Source organism: Geotrypetes seraphini, chromosome 6 (genome assembly GCF_902459505.1).
Source record: "Geotrypetes seraphini chromosome 6, aGeoSer1.1, whole genome shotgun sequence".
Lineage (NCBI taxonomy): Eukaryota > Metazoa > Chordata > Amphibia > Gymnophiona > Dermophiidae > Geotrypetes > Geotrypetes seraphini.
In genome coordinates, this window is record NC_047089.1 from 185,595,313 (window position 1) to 185,617,107 (window position 21,795).

Genomic DNA, 21,795 nt, shown 5'->3' on the forward strand with positions numbered 1-21,795 from the left:
AGGGAGGGGAAAATGCTGCACATGGGTGGAAGGGAGAATGGGGAAAGGCGCATGTAAGGGAAGAGAACAGAGAAGGGAGAATGCTGCACATACAGTAGAGGTACAAGAAGGAAAGATGTGGAAAACTAGATGGATATCAGGAAGAGGTAGAAAACATGAGAAAAGGGAAAGATTAATGCTAAAGATTTGATGTAGGGCAAGAAGTGAAGAAGAAAGAAGGTGAGAAAAGAAATAACAAATGGGTAGAAGACCCTAATAACAGTTAAGAGCACAAACAGAGGGAAGCGGAACCAGAGACTGGAAACAAGATGATAATAATATCACCTGACAACAAAGGTAGGAAAAATAATTTTATTTGCAGTTTAGTGACTGAATTATGTCAAGTTATGAGAATTGATATCTGCCAGTGTCATTTTGCACTGAACAGGAGGAAATGCAATTCTTTCTATTTCTCTGACGTTGCACTGCATGCAGAGTCGGGGATCCCGGGTCTCAATTTAATTTTTGCCTACATTTGTACATTTAGTTGTGGTCGCTTATCCTGTAGTTGAACAAGTTGCTCTCTGTGTTCTGCATGTGTGACTGAGATCAGAATGGAGAGCTGTAGAAGCATACGAGAAAGGAAAAAGTTAGGTCTCTGAAGGGGTTGAGTGAGGATGGAAATGGGGTTAATATAATAAAAGGAAATGTCACTTTGACTTGCCCCCACTATCCTAGTTTGCTTCCCTTCTGCCACCTCTAATATTTCTGTCTAGAGGTGCCATTAGGAAGGTGGGGGAGGGGGAATGTGAAGAGAGAAGTTGCTTCTTCTATTCTTCTCTCACCAGGAGAACCTGCAGGCTGTGATGACTCAGAATGGGAGCTAAATTTAGCTGGCTGCTTAACCAAAAGATATCAGCGAGGAGGCAGGAGATGAGGATGTGCTGATCCATTGAGGGGGAAGGAGCATAAGGAACAGCGTGAGGAATTAGCTCCTGCCAGAGCTTACTTCTACTGCTGCAGACAGAGGCACCTTTCTCTACCACCCCCCCCAGGCCCTGTGCTGTCTTGTATGCTTAACGTGACTGAAGGGACACGTATCAAGTCCTTAGGCCTTGTTTTAGGCTGTAATACCAGACCCTGTTTGTCTTTCCCTTTTTGAAAATACTACAAGGACATGTATGTTTAAACAGAGATGTTATGAAGTGAATTCAATTGTTTTGTTAAGCCGTATTTACAGACAGATTTAGATTAGAAGCTCTGCTGGTTAAGGCTTTTTCTGACCCTCTGTGGACTTCAGTCTCTAGATAGAAAAATGCTGATGTCTTTAAAGTTTCATGTGACCTGTGTCCATATATGGTTTGTGTTTACGTCACATGCTGACACATGCTGACAACACTGATTCGTGTAGAATAATATAAATGGAATGTAAAGCTCATAATAAAATTTGGACATGTTTTGGAAGATGATTTCTGGTCTTTAAGATATGTCCCCAGGTACCTGACTTCCAAATGACAGAGACAGAGAAAGTATGGGGCAGGAATTGGGACCTAATCCTTTTCAGTGACCATTTATTTTTTCATCAAAACGGGACATCTATTAATTTTCAGTCCTGCCCCCAACCCCGCCCTAGCCCCACCCCAACCTCGCCCACAATTTTTTCCATTCATTTTTCATGTACACACAATATCTTATTAATTCATAATGGTAACTATAAATTTTAAAAAAACAACAAAAAGCACACTGTACGCAGAGAAAATGTTAATTATCATTTACGAGTTGTTGGTTTTTTTTTCAAAGATGTCAAAGCAGATGACTTTAAAATATGCAATGTCATCTTAGTAACTATAGAAAAATAGACAAATATAGTGCAAAATATAGACAGCAGAAATAAATTCTCAAACCTAACACGTTTTGATCACTAAATTGAAAATAAAATCAATTTTCCTACCTTTGTTCTTTGGTGATTTCATGAGTCTCTGGTTGCACTTCCTTCTGACTGCATCCAATCTTTCTTTCTGCCTTCTATTAGGAAAATAAATTATGTAACACGGATTGGCCGAAGTGTCCATCCCGTCTGGAGAAGGTATCCAGACAGTAGTGAGTAGTGAACGTGTGAACTGAGGACCAAGTGGCAGCCTTGCAGATTTCCTCGATGGGCGTGGAACGGAGGAAAGCCACAGAAGCAGCCATAGCTCTGACCCTGTGGGCCGTGACAGCACCTTCCAGTGAGAGACCGGCCCGAGCATAGCAGAACGCAATGCAGGCAGCAAGCCAGTTAGAAAGCGTCCGTTTAGAGACAGGGTGACCTAGACGGTTAGGGTCGAAGGACAAAAAGAGTTGAGGAGACGAGCGGTGAGCCCTGGTACGGTTAAGGTAGTATGCAAGGGCACGTTTACAGTCCAGCGTGTGTAAGGCCTGTTCCCCAGGATGAGAATGGGGCTTAGGGAAAAAGACAGGCAACACAATGGATTGGTTGAGGTGGAAGTCCAAGACCACCTTGGGAAGGAATTTAGGATGGGTACGCAGAACCACCTTGTCATGGTGAAAAACAGTGAAAGGTGGGTCGGCAACCAGTGTATGCAGTTCACTAACCCTCCTGGCAGAGGTGATGGCAATGAGGAAAAGCACCTTGCACGTCAGAAATTTGAGTGAAGTAGTGGCAAGAGGCTCAAACGGAGGTTTCATGAGGGCTGATAAAACCACATTCAGGTCCCAGACGACTGGAGGAGGCTTCAGAGGTGGTTTGACATTGAAGAGGCCTCTCATGAACCGGGAAACCAGGGGATGAGCAGTGAGTGGTTTTCCGAGGATAGGCTCATGAAACGCAGTGATGGCACTGAGGTGGACTCTGATTGAGGTAGACTTGAGGCCCGCGTCGGACGGAGAGAGCAAATAGTCCAGTACAGTTTCCACCGCCAGCGAAGTGGGATCGTGGTGATGCAGTAGACACCAAGAGGAGAACCTGGTCCACTTCTGATGGTAACATTGGAGGGTGGCCGGTTTCCTGGAGGCATCCAAAATGCGACGGACAGGCTGAGACAGATTCTCTGGAGAGGTCAGCCCGAGAGAAACCAAGCAGTCAGGTGGAGCGAGGACAGATTGGGATGTAGTAGAGACTGATGCTGCTGTGTAAGTAGAGTAGGAAACACAGGAAGAGGAATGGGTTCTCTGGAGCTAAGCTGGAGCAGGAGGGAGAACCAGTGTTGGCGAGGCCACCGAGGGGCGATGAGAATCATGGTGGCTTTGTCCCTGCGGAGTTTGAATAACGTCCGCAACATCAGAGGCAGTGGAGGGAAGGCATAGAGGAACCGATCCGTCCAGTCGAGCAGGAATGCATCCGGGGCCAGATGATGAGGAGAGAAGAGTCTGGAGAAGAACTGGGGCAGTTGATGGTTGTGAGGAGCTGCAAAGAGGTCCACCTGAGGAGTGCCCCACCGAGCAAAGATGGAGCGGAGTGTGGGAGGATCCAGAGTCCACTCGTGAGGTTGAAGGATGCGGCTGAGATTGCCGGCCAGGGAGTTCTGTTCGCCCTGGATATAGACAGCCTTGAGGAAGAGACTGTGGGCCGTGGCCCAGGTCCAGATGTGGATGGCCTCCTGACAGAGGAGGGGAGATCCAGTGCCGCCTTGCTTGTTTATGTAGTACCTGGCGACTTGGTTGTCTGTGCACAGGAGAAGAACCTGAGGGTAGAGAAGGTGCTGGAAGGCCTTGAGAGCATAGAACATGGCCCTGAGTTCCAGGAAATTGATGTGATGTTGACGCTCCTGATGGGTCCAGAGTCCCTGGGTGCGAAGATCTTCCAGGTGAGCTCCTCATGCATAAGGGGAGGCATCCATGGTTATGATCATGGAGTGAGGGGGTAGATGAAAGAGTAGACCCCTGGAAAGATTGGAGGAGTTCAACCACCATTGAAGAGATTGCTGAAGAGACGATGTCACAGAGATGGGATGAGAAAGAGGATCCGTGGTCTGTGACCATTGGTTGGCCAGAGTCCATTGAGGTGTCCTGAGGTGGAGTCGCGCCAGAGGAAGCACATGGACCATCGAGGCCATGTGGCCCAGGAGGACCATCATTTGCCGAGCTGGAAAGAGCGACGAAGGAGCACCTGATGGCAGAGGTGGAGCAGGGTCCGTTGTCGGTCTGAGGGGAGAAACGCCCTCATCAGAGTGGTGTCGAGGACGGCTCCAATAAACTGAAGTCACTGTGTGGGAAGCAGATGCGACTTGGGGTAGTTGATCTCGAATCCCAGGAGGTGGAGGAAGGAGATGGTGTGCTGAGTGGCTTGTAACACAAGAGGAGACGTAGGTGCTTTCACTAACCAATCGTCCAAGTAGGGGAACACCTGGAGGTTGTGGGACCTGAGAAAGGCCGCCACCACAATGAGGCACTTGGTAAACACCCTGGGCGATGATGCGAGGCCAAAGGGTAGCACTTTGTACTGATAGTGACGGTGCTGTACCTGAAATCGAAGATAGCGACGTGAAGTCAGATGGATTGGAATGTGAGTGTAGGCCTCCTTGAGGTCTAGGGAACATAGCCAGTCGTGTTGAGAGAGAAGAGGGTAAAGCGTGGCAAGGGAGAGCATTCTGAACTTTTCCTTGACCAGACACTTGTTGATGTCCCGGAGATCGAGGATGGGACGGAGGTCTCCTGTCTTCTTGGGAACCAAGAAGTAGCGGGAGTAGAATCCCTGATCCCTTTGGTCTGGGGGCACCTCTTCGATGGCATTGAGAAGAAGGAGAGATTGGGCCTCCCTCAGGAGAAGAAGGGATTGGGAGGAGTGAGAAACAGACTCTATGGGAGGATTGTCTGGTGGAAGAGTCTGGAAGTTGAGAGAGTAGCCGTGGCGAATGATCTTGAGGACCCACAGGTCTGATGTGATGACTTCCCAACGGCTGAGAAAGAGTTGAAGGCGTCCTCCGATTGGCTGAGGAAGAGGCAATGATGGTGGGAGACTGGCTATGCCATGGAGAAAAGAGTCAAAAGGGCTGAGATGGTTTTGACGGAGGGAGAGGCTTGGCAGGTTGGTGAGACTGTGATCGAGCCTGAGTTGCCGAGGTCGGCGAGGCTGTTGTTGAGGCGGGTTGAGAGGTCTGGCCGAGAACCTGCATTGATAGGAAGACTGCTGTCTGTAGGGGCGAGCAGGTGGAGTCTTCTTCTTAGGTTTTATCAGAGTATCCCACCTGGTCTCGTGTGCCGAGAGTTTCTGGGTGGTTGAGTCCAGGGACTCCCCGAAGAGTTCATCACCAAGACAAGGTGCATTAGCCAGGCGGTCTTGGTGATTAATATCGAGGTCAGAAACTCTCAGCCAGGCTAGGCGCCTCATGGCAACAGCCATGGCAGATGCTCGAGAGGTCAGCTCAAAAGAGTCATAAATGGAGCGCACCATGAATTTCCGGAGTTGGAGTAGACTGGAAATTTGTTGTTGAAAAACAGGGACCTTACGCTCAGGGATGTACTTTTGTAAGGAGGAGAGTTGTTGCACCAAATGCTTCATGTAGAAGGAGAAGTGGAAGGTGTAATTATTAGCCCTGTTGGCAAGCATGGAATTCTGATAAAGGCGCTTGCCAAATTTATCCATCTTTCTGCCCTCTCTGCCAGGAGGGGTGGAGGCATAAACACTGGAGCCCTGGGTTTTCTTCGAGGTGGACACCACTAGAAGGGATTCATGGGGTAGTTGAGGTTTGTCGAACCCCGGGATAGGGATGGCCCTGTATAAACTATCCAGTTTTCGAGGGGCTCCCGGTACCGTGAGAGGGTTTTCCCAATTTTTGTAAAAAGTTTCCCTTAAGATGTCGTGGACGGGTAACTTCAAAAATTCTTTGGGGGGTTGTTCGAAGTCTAAGGCGTCAAGAAAAGCCTGGGACTTCTTAGAGTCGGATTCCAACGGGATAGAAAGAGCCGCCGACATTTCCCTTAGAAATTTAGTGAATGAATACTGTTCAGGTTTGGAACTGGTATCGACCATCGAGGTTTCCTCGTCCGTTGATGAAGCCTCATCATCGGTACCGGGTGGGGATTCTTCCCATAAGTCCGGGTCCCTGACGTCGGTGTGCACAGGACGGGACGGCGGTGTGGATGGCTCAGTGTGGCGAGTCTTAGAGAGAGATTTGCCAGAGCGCATCGAGACGGTGCCGGGGGAGGAAGACCGGTGCCGGTCCTGGTCTCGGGGGGACCGGTGTCGGTCTTGACGTCTGGGAGGGTCGGTGTCAGAGCGTGGTTGCACGGGGGGATTGAGTGGTTCAGCCGCAAGCACCGGCATGCACGTGTTCAACGGTACCGATGGTGTCTACACCGGTGGTATGGTGCGAGGCTCGGGCCGGTCCAGTACCGGAAGGAGTGGGGCCAATATTGCTGGCAACAAGTGTTGGAGTTGTTGCTGTAGTTGGTCCTGCAATTGGCTTTGGAGTATGGCCGCAATGTGGTCATCCAGAGGAGGCACCGGTACTGCTTTTTTCTTTTTCGGTACCATAGGTGCCGCTCCATGCCCCGGCGATGAGGAGGCCAATGACGAGGCACTCACCGAAATCGGGGCAGAGCGTTTTCGGGGTCGGCGTGATGCCGGGAGGACCGGCGTCGCCGCTATGGCAGGAGGGCGCTCAAGGGAAGCGGAAGGCTTCTTAGCCGGCTTACCTGGTGCCAGCGACCCCGAGGAAGGATCAGGCGTCGTCGAAGTAGTCGGTGCCGACTTTTGCGGTGCCGTCGACGGCGCGGCCGATTCCATGGCAGATCCGGTACCGAAAAGGATATTCTGTTGGATCTGTCTATTCTTTAATGTACGTTTTTTAAGGGTAGCACAACGGGTGCAGGTATCAGCCCGATGCTCGGACCCAGGCACTGTAGGCACCAATTGTGCGGGTCAGTGAGAGAGATCGGGCATGCACACCGCTGGCACTTCTTAAAGCCCGGCTGAGGGGGCATGAAGGGAAACACGGCCTCCGCAAAATCAAAACCGGAGGCCTGTATGGTGGCAACAGGCCCCGCCGGGGCCGGCCTGAAAAATAAAGAAAAAAGAAAAAGCAAAGGTTTGTTTTTTTTTTTTTTTTAGAACGGAAAAGAAACCCGAAGGGAAGAGAACAAAAAAGAAGAAAATTTCGCGAGCGGGAAGGCAAAAATCAGATTTTTCAACAGCCGTTGAAAACACATGCGTCTTCTTCGCTCCGCGGAAATGAAGAAACTGGGGACCACGCACTCCTCCGTCGGGCGGGAAGGCACTCGCGCAAGCGCGGTGCGGCCAACTAGAACTTTCTAGTTAAAAGTGTCCGTACCGGGGCTCCGTCGGTGACGTCACCCATGCGTTAAGAATATGCTGCCTGCTTGTCCTGGGATAATTATAAGTACGCACGTATAAGTACGCACTTATAAGTACGCACTTGTAAGTACGCACGTGTAAGTACGCACTTGGAAGTACACACTTGTAAGTACGTACGTATAAGTACGCACTTGTAAGTGCGCATTTGGAAGTACGTACTTGTAAGTACGTACATATAAGTACGTGTAAATACGTACGTATAAGAACGCACTTTTAAGTACGCACGTGTAAGTACACACTTTTAAGTACGTACGTATAAGTACGTACTTGTAAGTGCGTGCATATAAGTACGCACATGTAAGTACGCACGTGTAAGGACAACTGTAAGTACGCACTTATAAGTACGCACTTGGAAGTACATATTTGTAAGTGCACACTTGGAAGTACGTACTTGTAAGTACGCACTTGAAGTGCGTGCATATAAGTACGCACTTGTAAGTACGCACTTGTAAGTACGCACTTGTAAATACGCACTTGTAAGTATGCACTTGTAAGTACGCACTTATAAATACGCACTTGTAAGTACGCACTTATAAGTATGCATTTATATGTGCATCCTCTCTGACGTCAGAATTGACATCGGGAAGAAGGCTTCTGGGTGGTGATTACTAGCAGCGACAGTAGGGAGGTAAGAAGGAGAGCAGGGGAGGGGGGTTTAAATCAGGCACTGGTGGGAGGCTTTTTTTTGCGCGGCAGGAAGGGACAGGAAGTGATCACCTGTCCCGTTGTTCCTGCCCACAGCTTCGGGACGCTGTCCCTGAAAACGAGACATTTCAGCGTCCCAAAGCTGTGTGTGGGGACAACAGGACAGGGGTTCCCAAAACCTCTTTTGCAGAATCACAGTAGACTTCTTCAAAAGCTTCTATTTTATCCCCACAAGAAAATGATCGATAAGCTCTGGTCTAAACCCTATGGGGTTAGAGAAGGGCCACCAGATTTCTATACAACTTCCCTGCAGTGACAACTGCCACATACATTATGAGGTAATACAAACTCCTGCATAAACTTTTAAAGTTCATTCAGAGTCTACAGCACTGACATGACTCAAACAGCAACAACCCTATGAAAAGTAGCCCTGCAAATATTATGAGTCCAAGGACAGCAGTACACAATGCATTGAGAAAAGAGTACAAGCAGGATTATTACAGATTATTACAGCAAATAACAGCAAAATACTACACCTTAGTCATTTAGGCAAAACACATGCAGCCCATCATCAAATACAAATCAAGGGACCACAGATTAGAAATAGAGATATGCAAACAAAAATTTAACTGAAACACCCAAAAAAATCAGACTCTGCACATAGGAGCCAACTCTGCAGGTGTTCTGGGTGCTTGAGCACCCCTAAAGGGGATTGTGTGGCGCAGTGGTTAAAGCTACAGCCTCAGCACCCTGAGGTTGTGTGTTCAAACCCACACTGCTCCTTGTGACCCTGGGCAAGTCACTTAATCTCCCCTTTTCCCCAGGTATATTAGATAAATTGTGAGCCCGCCGGGACAGATAGAGTAAAATGCTTGAATACCTGAATAAATTCATGTAAACCGTTCTGAGCTCCCTTGGGAGAACGGTAGAGAAATTGAATAAAATAAAATAAATATTGAGTAAATTCCTTAAGTGTGTCCAAGGAAGAGGTAACTTCCATTGGGTTTATCACCCCCCCCCCCCCCCCCAACAATCATTTTGAAAAGTTGGCTCCTATGACTCTGCATATAGCAATACTGGAGAAATAGAAGCAGAAATGTATTTCCTCCTGTACTAAACATAATACTAAGATATCAGAGATATACATTTCCCAAAGCTAACATTCAATTAATAAATTGAAATACTTTGCTTTATCTTTATTGTCTGGGTGCTTTATTTTTCCAATTGGTCTCAGTTTCTGTTTTCTGCTTTCTTCTGTTTTTTTCTGTTCCAGGGTTGCTTCTCCATTTGTCTAAGATATTTCCTGGTGACTGGAATATATCTGCATGAGGGTATCTGCATGAGGGCATGAGGGTATGTGTGTCCTTTAAGTCCAGAAAGCACAGCCAATCTTGTTCTTGAATCATGAGGAGTAGGATGCCAAGAAAAACAATTTTGAACTTTTGCTTTGCAAGATATTTGGTCAGAGCCTTGAAGAAAAGGATGGAATAACTTCCTTCCCCCATTTTTTTCAGTCAACATGAAATACTTGGAATAAAATCCCTGCCCTCTTTCCCCTGGTAGAACGGATTCAATGGCTCTGGACTATAAGAGGGAAAAAAGAGTTCCTTTGTGAGCAATTCCTTATGTTGCGAACTTAATTTTGATGCTCTTGGTGGGCAATTTGGAGGGATATTTTCCAATTGCAATTTTGAGAATCTACCAGTCCTAGGTTAAAAATTCAGCCTCCCTTCCACTAGTAGGCAGTGTGGAACAGTTACTGAGACTGCAGCTATGCGCTTCTGGAACCAGTCAAAACCTTATCCCTGGTTTTTACTGGAGAGCCAAATGAGACTTCTCGGACCTCTGCTGCCTCTGATGGGAGCAAGAACTCTGGTTATTCTGAGGTGGTCAAAAGGGTTGGGGATAGAACATGCACCTTTGATAGCAGTAGGTTTTTTGTTGCTCTCTGCCAGCATACCTCCTAGATGTAGAGGCCAAGCCAGGAGCGTACCAGGAGAGTGACTTGATGGTATCAGAGTGTTTTTTTTAGATAAGGTATGCAACCTCCTTCATCTTGTCACTGAAAAGATTTTTATCCCAGCATGGAATGTCTACTAGCTTCTTCTGAGCCACAGGTTCTAGGTCTGAGGCACACAAGCAGGCGTCTCCACCACCTGTCTGTGTAAAAATCTTGCTTCTCTCACTGACATTTTGTGACCTTGGGCAAGTCACTACATCCTCCATGTCTTCAGATACAGCTGCACTGTCAGCCAATCTGGGTAGGAAAATTTCTCATGTGCCTTGAGCTCAACTTTGTAAAAAGCAAGTACCATAATTATTCTAAAATCCAAATCCATTCTGGTTTTCAGGTTTTCAACAAAGAATATGCATAACATACTTAAATCACACACACAAAAAAAGGGAAAGAAAACTGCACTAAAATCAAAATGCAAAAATCATGAAAATTAGACTGATTTGTGACCCTCAGGATCAAACCTTAGCTTAGAGAAATCAGATGCACACATCCCTGCATGTAGTGGAGCCAAACAAGGACTGTACTAATATATCCTAAAAGAGAACAGAACAAGCTGGCAGTCCCTAACCCAAGTACACAGATAATACATAATGTTTCTCGATAGTGCTGCCACTTTCTTTATAGGAAGAGCAGTATAAAACATACACATTTTCCATACATCATGATCCTATTTTTGCGCCTAAAGAGTGTCAGAATAACAATAAATGATGGCAGGAAAAGACCCATTGGTCCATCCACTCTGATTTCTAAATACCATATAGCTAAACACAGATCTCAGCTGCCAGCAATATAAGTTTATGTGTGTCAGTGAGAAGAGAGTAGAGCTACTGGTATTCAAAAAATGCTCAGAGAAGTGAAACCCTGAAGAGGGGGTGAAAACCACCTCTTGAGAGGAAGAGTTTACCATCCAATCATTGCATTCACATGTAGAAAATCACTCTCTGGTCACTGAAAAATATAATTTTATAACACTTATGTGGTATTATTCCAAAAGCTATGTCGTGAAACTCTCTATATGGACAAAATATGATTGCACTTAGCTTGCAAAAATTTTTAGAAAGGTTAACAGTCTCAGGGGTCCCAACGTGGCCCCGTTTCGAGATCTTCTGCTTCAGGAGACCCAAACGTGTTTGTTTAAAGCCCTCTGTGCAGCCTTGATAGACACAATTTTTTGCCAAGAGAAATCTGAAAGAAAATATGTATACATTGTTACAAAGCTCCCTCATCGCAGCAGTATTCTCTAGCTTACTGCAAAGAGAGAAAAAACTTGACATCATTTGTGGCAAAACAATGAGGAAAAGAAGAGCTCATACACACATACCGGTCTTAAGAATCAAAATGTCCAAACGACAAGGAGCACAAACCACCTCACCCGATTTATATCAAACAAGGGGGGAGGGGAAGGTGACCTCCGTTAAAACGTGATGACGTCAGCAGAACGTCAAAACTATTTCTGCTGACGCAAGCCAGCTGATGATGCACATAAAGTATGTTGAAAAAAGAAAAAGAAAAAACCACAAAAAATCACAAAAAAGCAACCCACTCGATTTCACTGTTAAGCCCGTGTGGGTGTAGAGTATTCAATGTGTAGATCCACTGCTGTTCTTTACGCCACAATGTCCTTTGTACATCACCCCCCCGAGGTAGAGTGACAATGTCCAAAATAGAGAATTTTAAATCTGCTATGCAGTGAGCATGATGGAGCCAGTGTTGGACCAGCGGGGCTTCTTGTACACCTGATCTTATTCTACTAAGGTGCTCTCCTATGCGGGTCTTTATGCTCCGAATAGTGTGGCCCACGTATTTCATGCCACACGGACATTGAATGATGTATACCACTTCTCTGGTATTACAATTGGAAGCCAAAGAGGTGGGTTTCTTCTTCATGGTTAAATTCATCTCCTGAATGGGGACACTGTGCGGACACACTTTGCAGGTGCCACACGGCGTATGCCCACTCACATCCGGGGAGGCTACTACAAGTGTGCTGTGAAATTGTGAATGCACCAGACGTTGTTTAAGATTCTGGTTCTTGGTGAAGGCAAAACGGGGCACAACCTGAAACTCAGGGTGATACTGCATGATGTGCCACTTCTGTTTGATGATACGTTTGATATGGAAAGCCAAATGTGAGTAAGGTAAAACACATACCAGAGGTTGTTGTACAGCTGTGGGTTGAGACTCCAACAACAGGGAACGGTTAGCATACAGCCCCCTCTTGTATGCTTTTCGAATGACTCCAGCTGGATACCCTCGTTCTTCAAATCTTAATTTCATAACCTCCGATTGCTGAATGTAGTCTTGTGTATTGGTGCAGAGTCTCCGGAGTCTTAGAAACTGTCCCACGGGGATATTGTCCCTCAGATGTCTGGGATGAAAGCTGTCGTATTCCAGAAGATTGTTACGATCCGTGGGTTTGCGGTATATGGTTGTTTGAAAATGTCCATTAATCAGTAACACATTAATGTCTAAGAAAGGGACTTGATGGTAATTGATAGTCATAGTAAATTGTAGATTGCCGTCACAACTGTTGAGCCATTCCAAAAACTGGTGCAACTCATCAACTGTACCCAACCATACTCCAAGTATGTCGTCTATATATCTCTTCCAAAACAACATATGTCGCCAATATGTTGAAGGATACAAAAAACTGTTCTCAAATTTAGAGACATACAAACAGGCAATAGACGGAGCCATTTTAGCTCCCATGGCTGTGCCTTTTACTTGTTTGTAAAAGGCATCACCGAACTGAAAATAATTCATGCCTAATGCAATAGCAGCCAAGGTGGTCAAAAAATTAATCCTGGTGTCTGAAAGATCCATAAGGCATAGTTCTGCTCTAATGATGTCTATTGCCTCACGTTGGGGTATATTAGTATACAGTGCGGCAATGTCCAAGGTGAAAAGTATAGCTCCTTCCGGGATATCATGAAATGTGTCTAAAAATTTGATAATGGAAGCAGAATCCAGGACATATGAAGGTGCAAGAGGCACCCTGTCCTTCAAATAGGAATCCAACATGGATGATAATGGTTCCAATACAGACCCTATCCCTGAAACTATGGGTCTTCCTGGAGGTGATTGCAAGGACTTATGAATTTTGGGAACAAAGTAAATAACAGGGGTCCTGGGATTTTTACAAAATAGAAATCTGTATTCCCGATCTGTAATAATACCCTGCTCCAATCCCTGAATTAAATGATGTGAAATAACATCCTGAATGTCTCCTACAGGGTCCATGTGGAGAACCTCGTAGTAAGTGGTGTCTGTAAGTTGACGATTGGCTTCAGCCTCGTATTGGTCAGTGTCTAGAATGACTATACCCCCTCCCTTATCAGCCGGGCGTATGATAATGCTGTTATCTGCTGCTAGAGAGTTCAAAGCTAGCAACTGTGGACGGGAGAGGTTAAATCTACTGAGGGATTGCTGATGTTCTATAGTCCCTATATCTTGAAGTACAAGATTCTCAAAGGCCTGAATGTGAGGGTCTACAGTGCCCGGAGGGCACCACGTGGATTTAACCTGTAGGTGTGGATGAGACATAGGTTCTGAGTCCGGCTGACTATTGGAGTCCATTAAGGAGCTACTCTGCGTGTCAGATTTTTCACTATGGAAAAAATTTTTGAGTCTGCATTTTCTAATGAACTTGAAAATGGCTATGCGAGTATCAAAAGAATGGTATGTGCTAGTAGGAACAAAGGATAAACCTTTGTCTAAAAGTGACTTTTCAACAGAGGTAAGTTGTCTGTGGGAAAGATTAAAGATATTGGATGTCAGGGCTGGTTTTTTGGAAATCTTGTTCTGGTCGATCTTTTTGTGCTGGGCTTTGGACCCCCTTGAAAATGGACTGAGGAAGCTGCCCCTGCCACAACCTGCTGTTTCTTATCGTTATCTGAGGAGTCAGATGACGTTTGTGTGTATGTGGGACGATTGCCACGTCTAGTAGAACGGGATTTGTCCATCCAGACATAGACAAACCCCTTAGTGTAGTCTAATTCATCACGGCGGAGTTTCTTAATCTTGGTTTTCTTAAGGTCTTCTCTGAACCCATCCATCTTAGTGTTAAACTCCTGAAGTGATTTGGTGTAATCGTCAACTGGTAAACTACTTTCTAAACTATCTTTAGAAGACTGAAACTCACTCTTATAAGTTTGTAATTCAGTCTTGGTAGTTTCTATGACTAACAGCATCAAGTCAAGAGAACACTTGTTCAAAATAGCATTCCATTTATCTAGAAATGCAACATTATCTAAAAATAGTCTGGGTTCTGTACGCATGCGGAGCCCCCGTGGTATACGCTTTAGACGGCAATACTCCGCCAGAGTGGCCGCATGAAGCTCTGCCCTTGTTATCCGCTTCTGCAAAATCTCAAGATTGTCCCAATCCGAAGGAATCGATATGTTTTCCCCAGTAGAAAAAAGTTGAAAAGATGCTAACAGTTCATTAGCTTGTTGGTCACTGTATGTGTGCGCTTCCCACCCCATGGTAGCCATGATGAACCCTGTGTATTAGGTACAACTACGTTAGGGAGGTACAGGGAAATATATTAATGTAGTCAGAAAATCGCTGAATGGAAAAAAAGATCAGACTGACTATGATAGTGATAATAATGTGTGTCAGTGAGAAGAGAGTAGAGCTACTGGTATTCAAAAAAGCTAAGTGCAAGCTAAGTGCAATCATATTTTGTCCATATAGAGAGTTTCACGACATAGCTTTTGGAATAATACCACATAAGTGTTATAAAATTATATTTTTCAGTGACCAGAGAGTGATTTTCTACATGTGAATGCAATGATTGGATGGTAAACTCTTCCTCTCAAGAGGTGGTTTTCACCCCCTCTTCAGGGTTTCACTTCTCTGAGCATTTTTTGAATACCAGTAGCTCTACTCTCTTCTCACTGACACACATTATTATCACTATCATAGTCAGTCTGATCTTTTTTTCCATTCAGCGATTTTCTGACTACATTAATATATTTCCCTGTACCTCCCTAAAGCAATATAAGTTTGACTGCTTGTACAACACTTTTCCTTATCTAAGTGGCTTTTTCCTTTTTCTTTACTGGTTCTCTACCATCCTAGCAATTAATTTTTTTTTTTTAATCTCATACTTAATCCAACATCCAACCATCCCTGGCCTGTGCACTGAAATAATTGACAGTTAAAATACCACAGCCAGTGGTGCCCCAATAATCTTAGTTATAATAGTTCCACACAGCACCTGCACAAGTCAAGTCAGCTACTTACAAATCAAAGATTAGATAGTGGAAGCCTTCCTCTGATATACTGTCATGGAGCCGAACTGCAGAGACAAAAAAAGTCAGAAGGATTAGAGGCAAAGAACAAGTAAATTAGAGAAAATGTTATCTTGCATCTTACTATTTGCTCTAGTACAATTTTCAGTTGATGATCTCTGAACATTCCTGACCTGTTACGTGTGCGCACACACACACACACACTGAACGGTCAATGCATCTCAGTCATGACCTGTAGTACCCCCTGCTATTCCAATACTTTTAGCTCTATAATACTGTACATTGATACACTACTTAACAAGTTACCATAGGCTTAATCATTAAAGTGCTCTTTCTGTGAAACGAGTCACTGCTGAGGTCCATATATGAGACTGTTGAATGGATTGATTAAATTTTTGAGCACAGAGTTACACTTTAATGATTATGTCCATGGTAACTTGTTGAATAGTGTAGCAATGTATTAAAGTGCTGGGCTTGTGATAATATAGCTATTGTGAACTGCACCCGCTAATTAAATAAAACCCACTACAGTATACCCCCGCAAAGTCGCAGATCAGAGTTCATGGCCCCAGTCATTTGCTATTTTTCCCTCCACAATTAGAAAAATGTCCTCCATTCGCCTCTTCCACGACCCAGGACCCTGCCATGTACATCCTCTGGCCCCGCAACATCACTGATCTGATCTGCCTGACCTGCGATCCAAGCCTGGGTTGGAGCCGCAAGCGCTACTGCCTGCATCAGCACTCACAGCAGCCGTCGCCGCTGCCCCCTGCAGCCCTCTCCCACATCCAATAAACGCAATTTTTCACAATTCATGGTTACTCAAAGAAAGTAACCCCCGTGAATTTTGGGGGAGTACTGTATGAGCAGATGCCAATACTTTTCCATATACACACACAGCTCTGCACTGGATACTCTGTACCATGGCTTAGATGTTATTGCTAAAGCATTTTGTACATACCAACGAGGACCCCATGGGGGGAGGATTAGGGAAGGGGAGTTTTATAGGGGGAAAGGGCATTTCTGTTATATGTTATTTGTATTGTTTGTTTGGTTTTCTTTTTGTATTTTGTGTTTTTGGATAAATTAAATGAGACTTTGGAAAAAATAAAAAATGAAGCTTTTTGAAGAAGTTTGAGAACTTAGATTTCAAATTAGGAAAAATCCAAGATGGCTGCCACCAGGATTTTCCACTGAAAAAAACAGTTGTAACTCCACCGGAGGACCTCAAAACCAAGTGATTTTAGAATTTCTGGAGTTGGGGAAAAAGGCTACAACAAAATATAACCTTAAAAAACATAATTTCAGACCCATCCCCTCTCCGAGCTGCCCTATGGGCTATGATAGCCCTACACACAGACCAGATGCTGGGAAGATGGCTGCAGCCTGCCACAGCTCATCTCAGGGTAGCTGGAAATAGGAGATGACCTCTGCCACCAGGAAAGCTGCTTCTTCTGACTCTTCAGCTGCCAGATGGGCCAAAGCTGGACTGAGCCTCAACCCCAAGGACCTCCAAATGCCATGAAGAGGGGGGAGGAAAGTGCAGCCAACACCATTGTGTGCTCTGAAGAACGTATTTGGCACCCAAACAACCTGTGCTAGCACTCCCGATCAAATCAAGGAGTGAGCAAACAGCAGGGGAAACCCCCGAGCTCCACAGTTCAAGCAGGCTGGCTGAGCAGGTTCCTGCAGGATCTACCTGTTAGCTGTAGACTGAAGTCTGCTCCTCTTAAGCAGGCTAGGCAGTCACTGGAGCTGAACAGGAACACAAAATCCTGTGAAAAACTGCAAAAAATACATGAAAAACAAAAAAGAAGACTGAGCAGATCAAATTTGCTCCTGCAGTCTCACTTGCACAAGAAATAACTGATTGGGGGCAGCAGAGAGCAGGGAGAAGGAGGAGGAGGAGGTACTGAAAACAGTAATCAGTATTTCCTGTAACGAGCTGACGGGAGTGGATGCAAAACCATTGGTTCAGCATACCATCCCTATTGTACTAGAAACAAAATTCCTTTGACAGAATCAATCAACTTATTTTCCTTCTTTGTCCATTGACTCTGAATTAGGAAAAAAAATTGTTCAGTATTAGCATTATATGATGGAATTGCAAAAAAAAAAAAAAAACCAAAAAAAAAAACCAAAACCAACCAAAAACTATGCAATAAGAAGTTCAGAGAAAAATTCCTCACTCTTGCAGCTGTTGAAATAATTCACCCATTTCTTGTGCTGGGATGGCCAGTTTGCTAAGAATGCTGGCTCCTCATACATCCCAATGGTTGGTTTTTGTGAATTTTGCATTTAGATGGTTGTTTTTTGGTTTTTTTTAAACGGTTCAAAAAGATGGATGCACTGAGAACAAACATATCTAGGAGATAGACCTTTTTTTGGTTTGAAAATGGTCATTTTCTGTACTGGATTTTGGATATTGTTCTGCAAATTCAAACAACCTTTAAACACTGTCTCCATCATCTTCAGCAGCTACAAAATCTCTCTCCATATATAGAAAAGACTAGTCTGCCACAGTGGTCCAAGCCATGTTAACATCACAACTAGACTACTGCAATGCCCTGTACATTGATCTGAAATCTGACAGCTAAGTTTTAATGCTAAGAAATGCAAAGTCATGCATTTGGGCTGCAAAAATCCAAGGGAACAGTACAGTTTAGGAGGTGAAGAACTTTTGTGCACGAAAGAGGAGCAGGACTTGGGTGTGATAGTATGAGATGATCTAAAGGTGGCCAAACAGGTTGAAAAGGCACCGGCAAAAACTACAGGGTGGGCTTCGGAAAATTTGCCTGCCTCTGGTGAAAGTATGACTAGATGAACGAGCAAGTGGATTGTTTTTATTCACTTGACCACAAGTTACAACAGATGGTAAAAGTGGTCCCCATTCACATCTATGCACCTTTGGGCACATCGGATCATGCTGGCTGATGCTGTTTGCACCTCTTCAACAGTGATGTTGTGGATAGTGTTTGTGATGTTTTCCTTGAGTTCTTCCAGGGTATGTGGATTGTTGGCATACACTTTCTGCTTTAAATTTCCCCACAGATAAAAATCACATGTGGACAATCACTATTCGCTGTTCCAGGGACAACACCATCTTTCTAGCACCGGTATTAGAGAGGGGGGGCTACTTTTCCGCGACCCACCTTGTAGAAGGATGCTAGGTTGTATAGGGAGAGAGGTCCCCAGGAGAAATAAAAGAGGTATTGATGCACATGTGAGACCTCATGTAGAATATTGTGCATAATTATGGAGACAACAACTTCAAAATGATATAAACAGGATGGAGTCAGTTCAGAGGAAGGCTACTAAAATGGTCGTGGTCTTCATCATAAGGCATATGAGGACACACTTAAAGATCTCAATAGGTATACTTTGGAGGAAGAGGGGAGATATGATAAAGATGCTTAAGTATCTATGTGGCATAAATGCACATGAGTCGAGTCTCTCTCATTTGAAAGGAAGCTCTAGAATGAGAGGGCATAGAATGAAGTTAAGAGGTGATAGGCTCAGGAGTAATCTAAGGAAATACTTTTTTACAGAAAGGGTAGTAAATGCATGGAATAGTCTCCCAGTAGTGGTGATGGAGATAAAGACTATCTGAATTCAAGAAAGCGTGGAACAGGCATGTGGGATCTCTTAGGGAGAGGAGGAGATAGTGGATGCAGTGGATGAGCAGACTGGATGGGCCATTTGGCCTTTATCTGCCATCATTTTCTATGTTTCTAATGCGTGATAACAGGAAGCTACTATATAACTCCATAATACATTTGTGCCGTAGCCTGTTACCACGAGCACTGTGCTCTGACACAGCAGTAGTTTTTCTGCTGCAGCAATACAAGTGATACGTTGCATGGCCACCATTGCTATAGAAACTTTCTCACTAGACATTGACATACTCACCGTATTTTACACATTGAGATAAACTGGCTCCTGAGGCAGGCGGGTTTTTTTCAACTGATACTCGGCTCTGTGTCAAGTCATCTTCTGTATTGTCAATAAACCTGCTTTGATTTTTTGAGTCCACTGTCCTGACCCTACATTTTTGTTTGGTTTCTATAACCATTTGTGGGGCCTCTCTGTTCCCTTGTGGTTCTTATGGGTGCTTCAGTGTATTTCTTATATTTGTAATTTATTTTTAATATGTCTATTTTTTATACATTGCCCCTTTGACGCTTCTACTGGAAAATCAATACACTAAGGCCCCCTTTCATCAAGCCGCGTTAAGGGTTTGGTTGGTTTTGTTTTTATTCTTTATTGATTTTCCACATATTAACAGTGCAAAATACAAATATAACAACATATAATATATCAAGAAAAGCACATTCGTCTTACAAATATAGATGAACAACCATTTCCCCCTCCCCCCACCCATCCGCTCAATGATTCAAATATGTAGTAATTTAATCCCACCCTCCTCCCACCCACCCTGGATGTATATTCTGAAAGGACCCAAATTAAAATAGAAGTATCCCCCTCTCCCTGGATGTGTGTGGAAACAAACAAAAATCAAAGATGACTACAGTGAATTAACAAAAGACGTCAACAGACCCCAAACCAGTTTAAACAAATTACTATGCCCCAATATGTCAGCATTCATTTTTTCATATCTATAGCTGGAGCATAGATTGGCCCACCAAAAAAGAAAATTTAGGCTATCATTAGTTTTCCAGTTTCAAGTTACCATCTGCATAGCTATCCCAGTCATAATTAAGAAAAGCCGGCACTTATATCGGTCCATGGTGGGGTTTAATATGTAATAATGTACCACATATAACTACCTCATATGTCAAAGGAACTGTTGATTCCAGTATGAGATTAATCTGTCCCCATATTGACTTCCAGAAGTTGAGTATCAAAGGACAATAGAACAACAGATGATCCAGATTTAGAACTGTCTAACTTGTTTAACCTAACACGGGTCCACGTTAAGGGTTTTTTATTGCCGGCTGCTGTGGTAAAAGCTCCAAAGCTCATAGAATTCCTATGGGTGTTGGAGCTTTTACCACAGCGACTTGTGATACAAACCCTAACACAACTTAAATTTATTAATGAATACATGAGAGACAACTTTCGATCGATACTCACCAATGTTGGAATGTTTCAGTAGACGGCAGATCCGGGCTTCTCGTTCCAACTTCTGATGGTCTGGGAAAGCAAAATGAAACAATGTATTGCAGTTTAATAAAGTTACAAATTCAGGTCCCCCTTTTATCAAGCCGCGTTAGGGGTTTTTTTTTTATCATAGGCCGCTGTGGTAAAAGCTCTAATACTTATAGAAATGATAGACTTGATAAAAGAGGGCCTAAGAGAACTATAAAAGATTGGCAATTATCCTTTTGCACAATTAGTATCTGAGGGTGCTTTACAAGCCTTTCCCACAAGCTAAATCCTAGAGTGCTTTACTGCATAGCTGTACATATGACCCACCTGAAGGCAAGTAAAAAGAAAGGATGATTGAAGAAATTAGATAAAAATGACAAGAATTAGCAGTATTGCTGATGGGAATCACACTTGTTTCTCTAGACTGTCCAGCTCTAATTCTGTCCAATAAAGATGCTGGGAGACCACCACAGGACAATGAGTTTTAATGCTGGAATTTTATAGTCTGGATTTTCATTCACAGCTACCGGGGGCTTTTTCCCCTTTTAAACCCACCTCCAACACACCAGAGTGGAGGAGTATCCTAATAGAACAGTGAGCTGAAAACCAAGGAGAATAGAGCTCAAATCTCACTACTGATTCTTGTGATCTTCAGCAAGTCATTTCACTCTCTATTTCCTCAAGTACAAAACTCTGGCCTACATTTCTGGTAGCTATCTTTGCTGGGGGATTGCAACAATAGTCCACAGCCTGCCATCAGCTGATCGTGGCAGAGGAATCCCCAATCCCTAAATAGAAAAAGGATATTACCACCACAAAACTCAAAAGATCATCAACTATATTTTCATTCATGATGCACAGGAGTGATGCTTAAATGTAGTGCCAAAAGTGGAGAAGTGAAGCTTGATGCCAGATGGACTTCTACAGCTTTTGTCCTGTTATATTCTAAAACAGGACAGGCTTGATTGCGTTAGTTCTGACGGTGATGCCAACATTAGGGCAATGTGGCCGATGCTGGGCGGACTTCTATGGTCTATGCCCTGTATATGGCAAGATAGAGCAGGAGCAAGTATGTGTATTTTATACCACATCTGGCATCATATCATCCACGTGCAGTTCTTGCTTATCGTGTGGGGGAGAGGAAGACATATTACTACTGCTATTTAACACTTCTATGATAGACATACACAGCGCTGTACATCAACATTAACAGATGATCCATGCTCAGTAGAGCTTACAGTCTAATTAACAGACAACAGGACATATAGGGGCTTGGAGAGTTTCTCAAGATGCTTGGGGTGAGGGGGTTAATAGTTAAATGCATCTTATGCAGGAACTTAGCAAGTAAAATCAATAATTATTAGATGAGTGTGAGACTGCTGAGCAGATTGGATGAACTGCACAGGTCTTTATGTACCGTCATTTACTATGTTACTATGGGGACATCTTTGCACTGGGGTTGATGTTGGAAGACA

General features: G+C 44.2%; 1 protein-coding gene across 13 annotated transcripts in view; it reads right to left on the reverse strand.

Annotated features, from left to right (window-relative positions):
* Nucleotides 1-21,795, reverse strand: part of CAMK2B (calcium/calmodulin dependent protein kinase II beta) — a 385,126-nt gene that overhangs the window by 283,213 nt on the left and 80,118 nt on the right. For all 13 annotated transcript variants that reach the window (XM_033948504.1, XM_033948506.1, XM_033948501.1 and 10 more), the window contains exons 3-4: nucleotides 20,306-20,365; nucleotides 15,204-15,258 (exon numbers count right to left, since the gene is read on the reverse strand). In XM_033948504.1, the coding sequence (XP_033804395.1) occupies nucleotides 15,204-15,258; nucleotides 20,306-20,365 (115 nt within the window). The remainder of the gene's footprint in view (nucleotides 1-15,203; nucleotides 15,259-20,305; nucleotides 20,366-21,795) is intronic.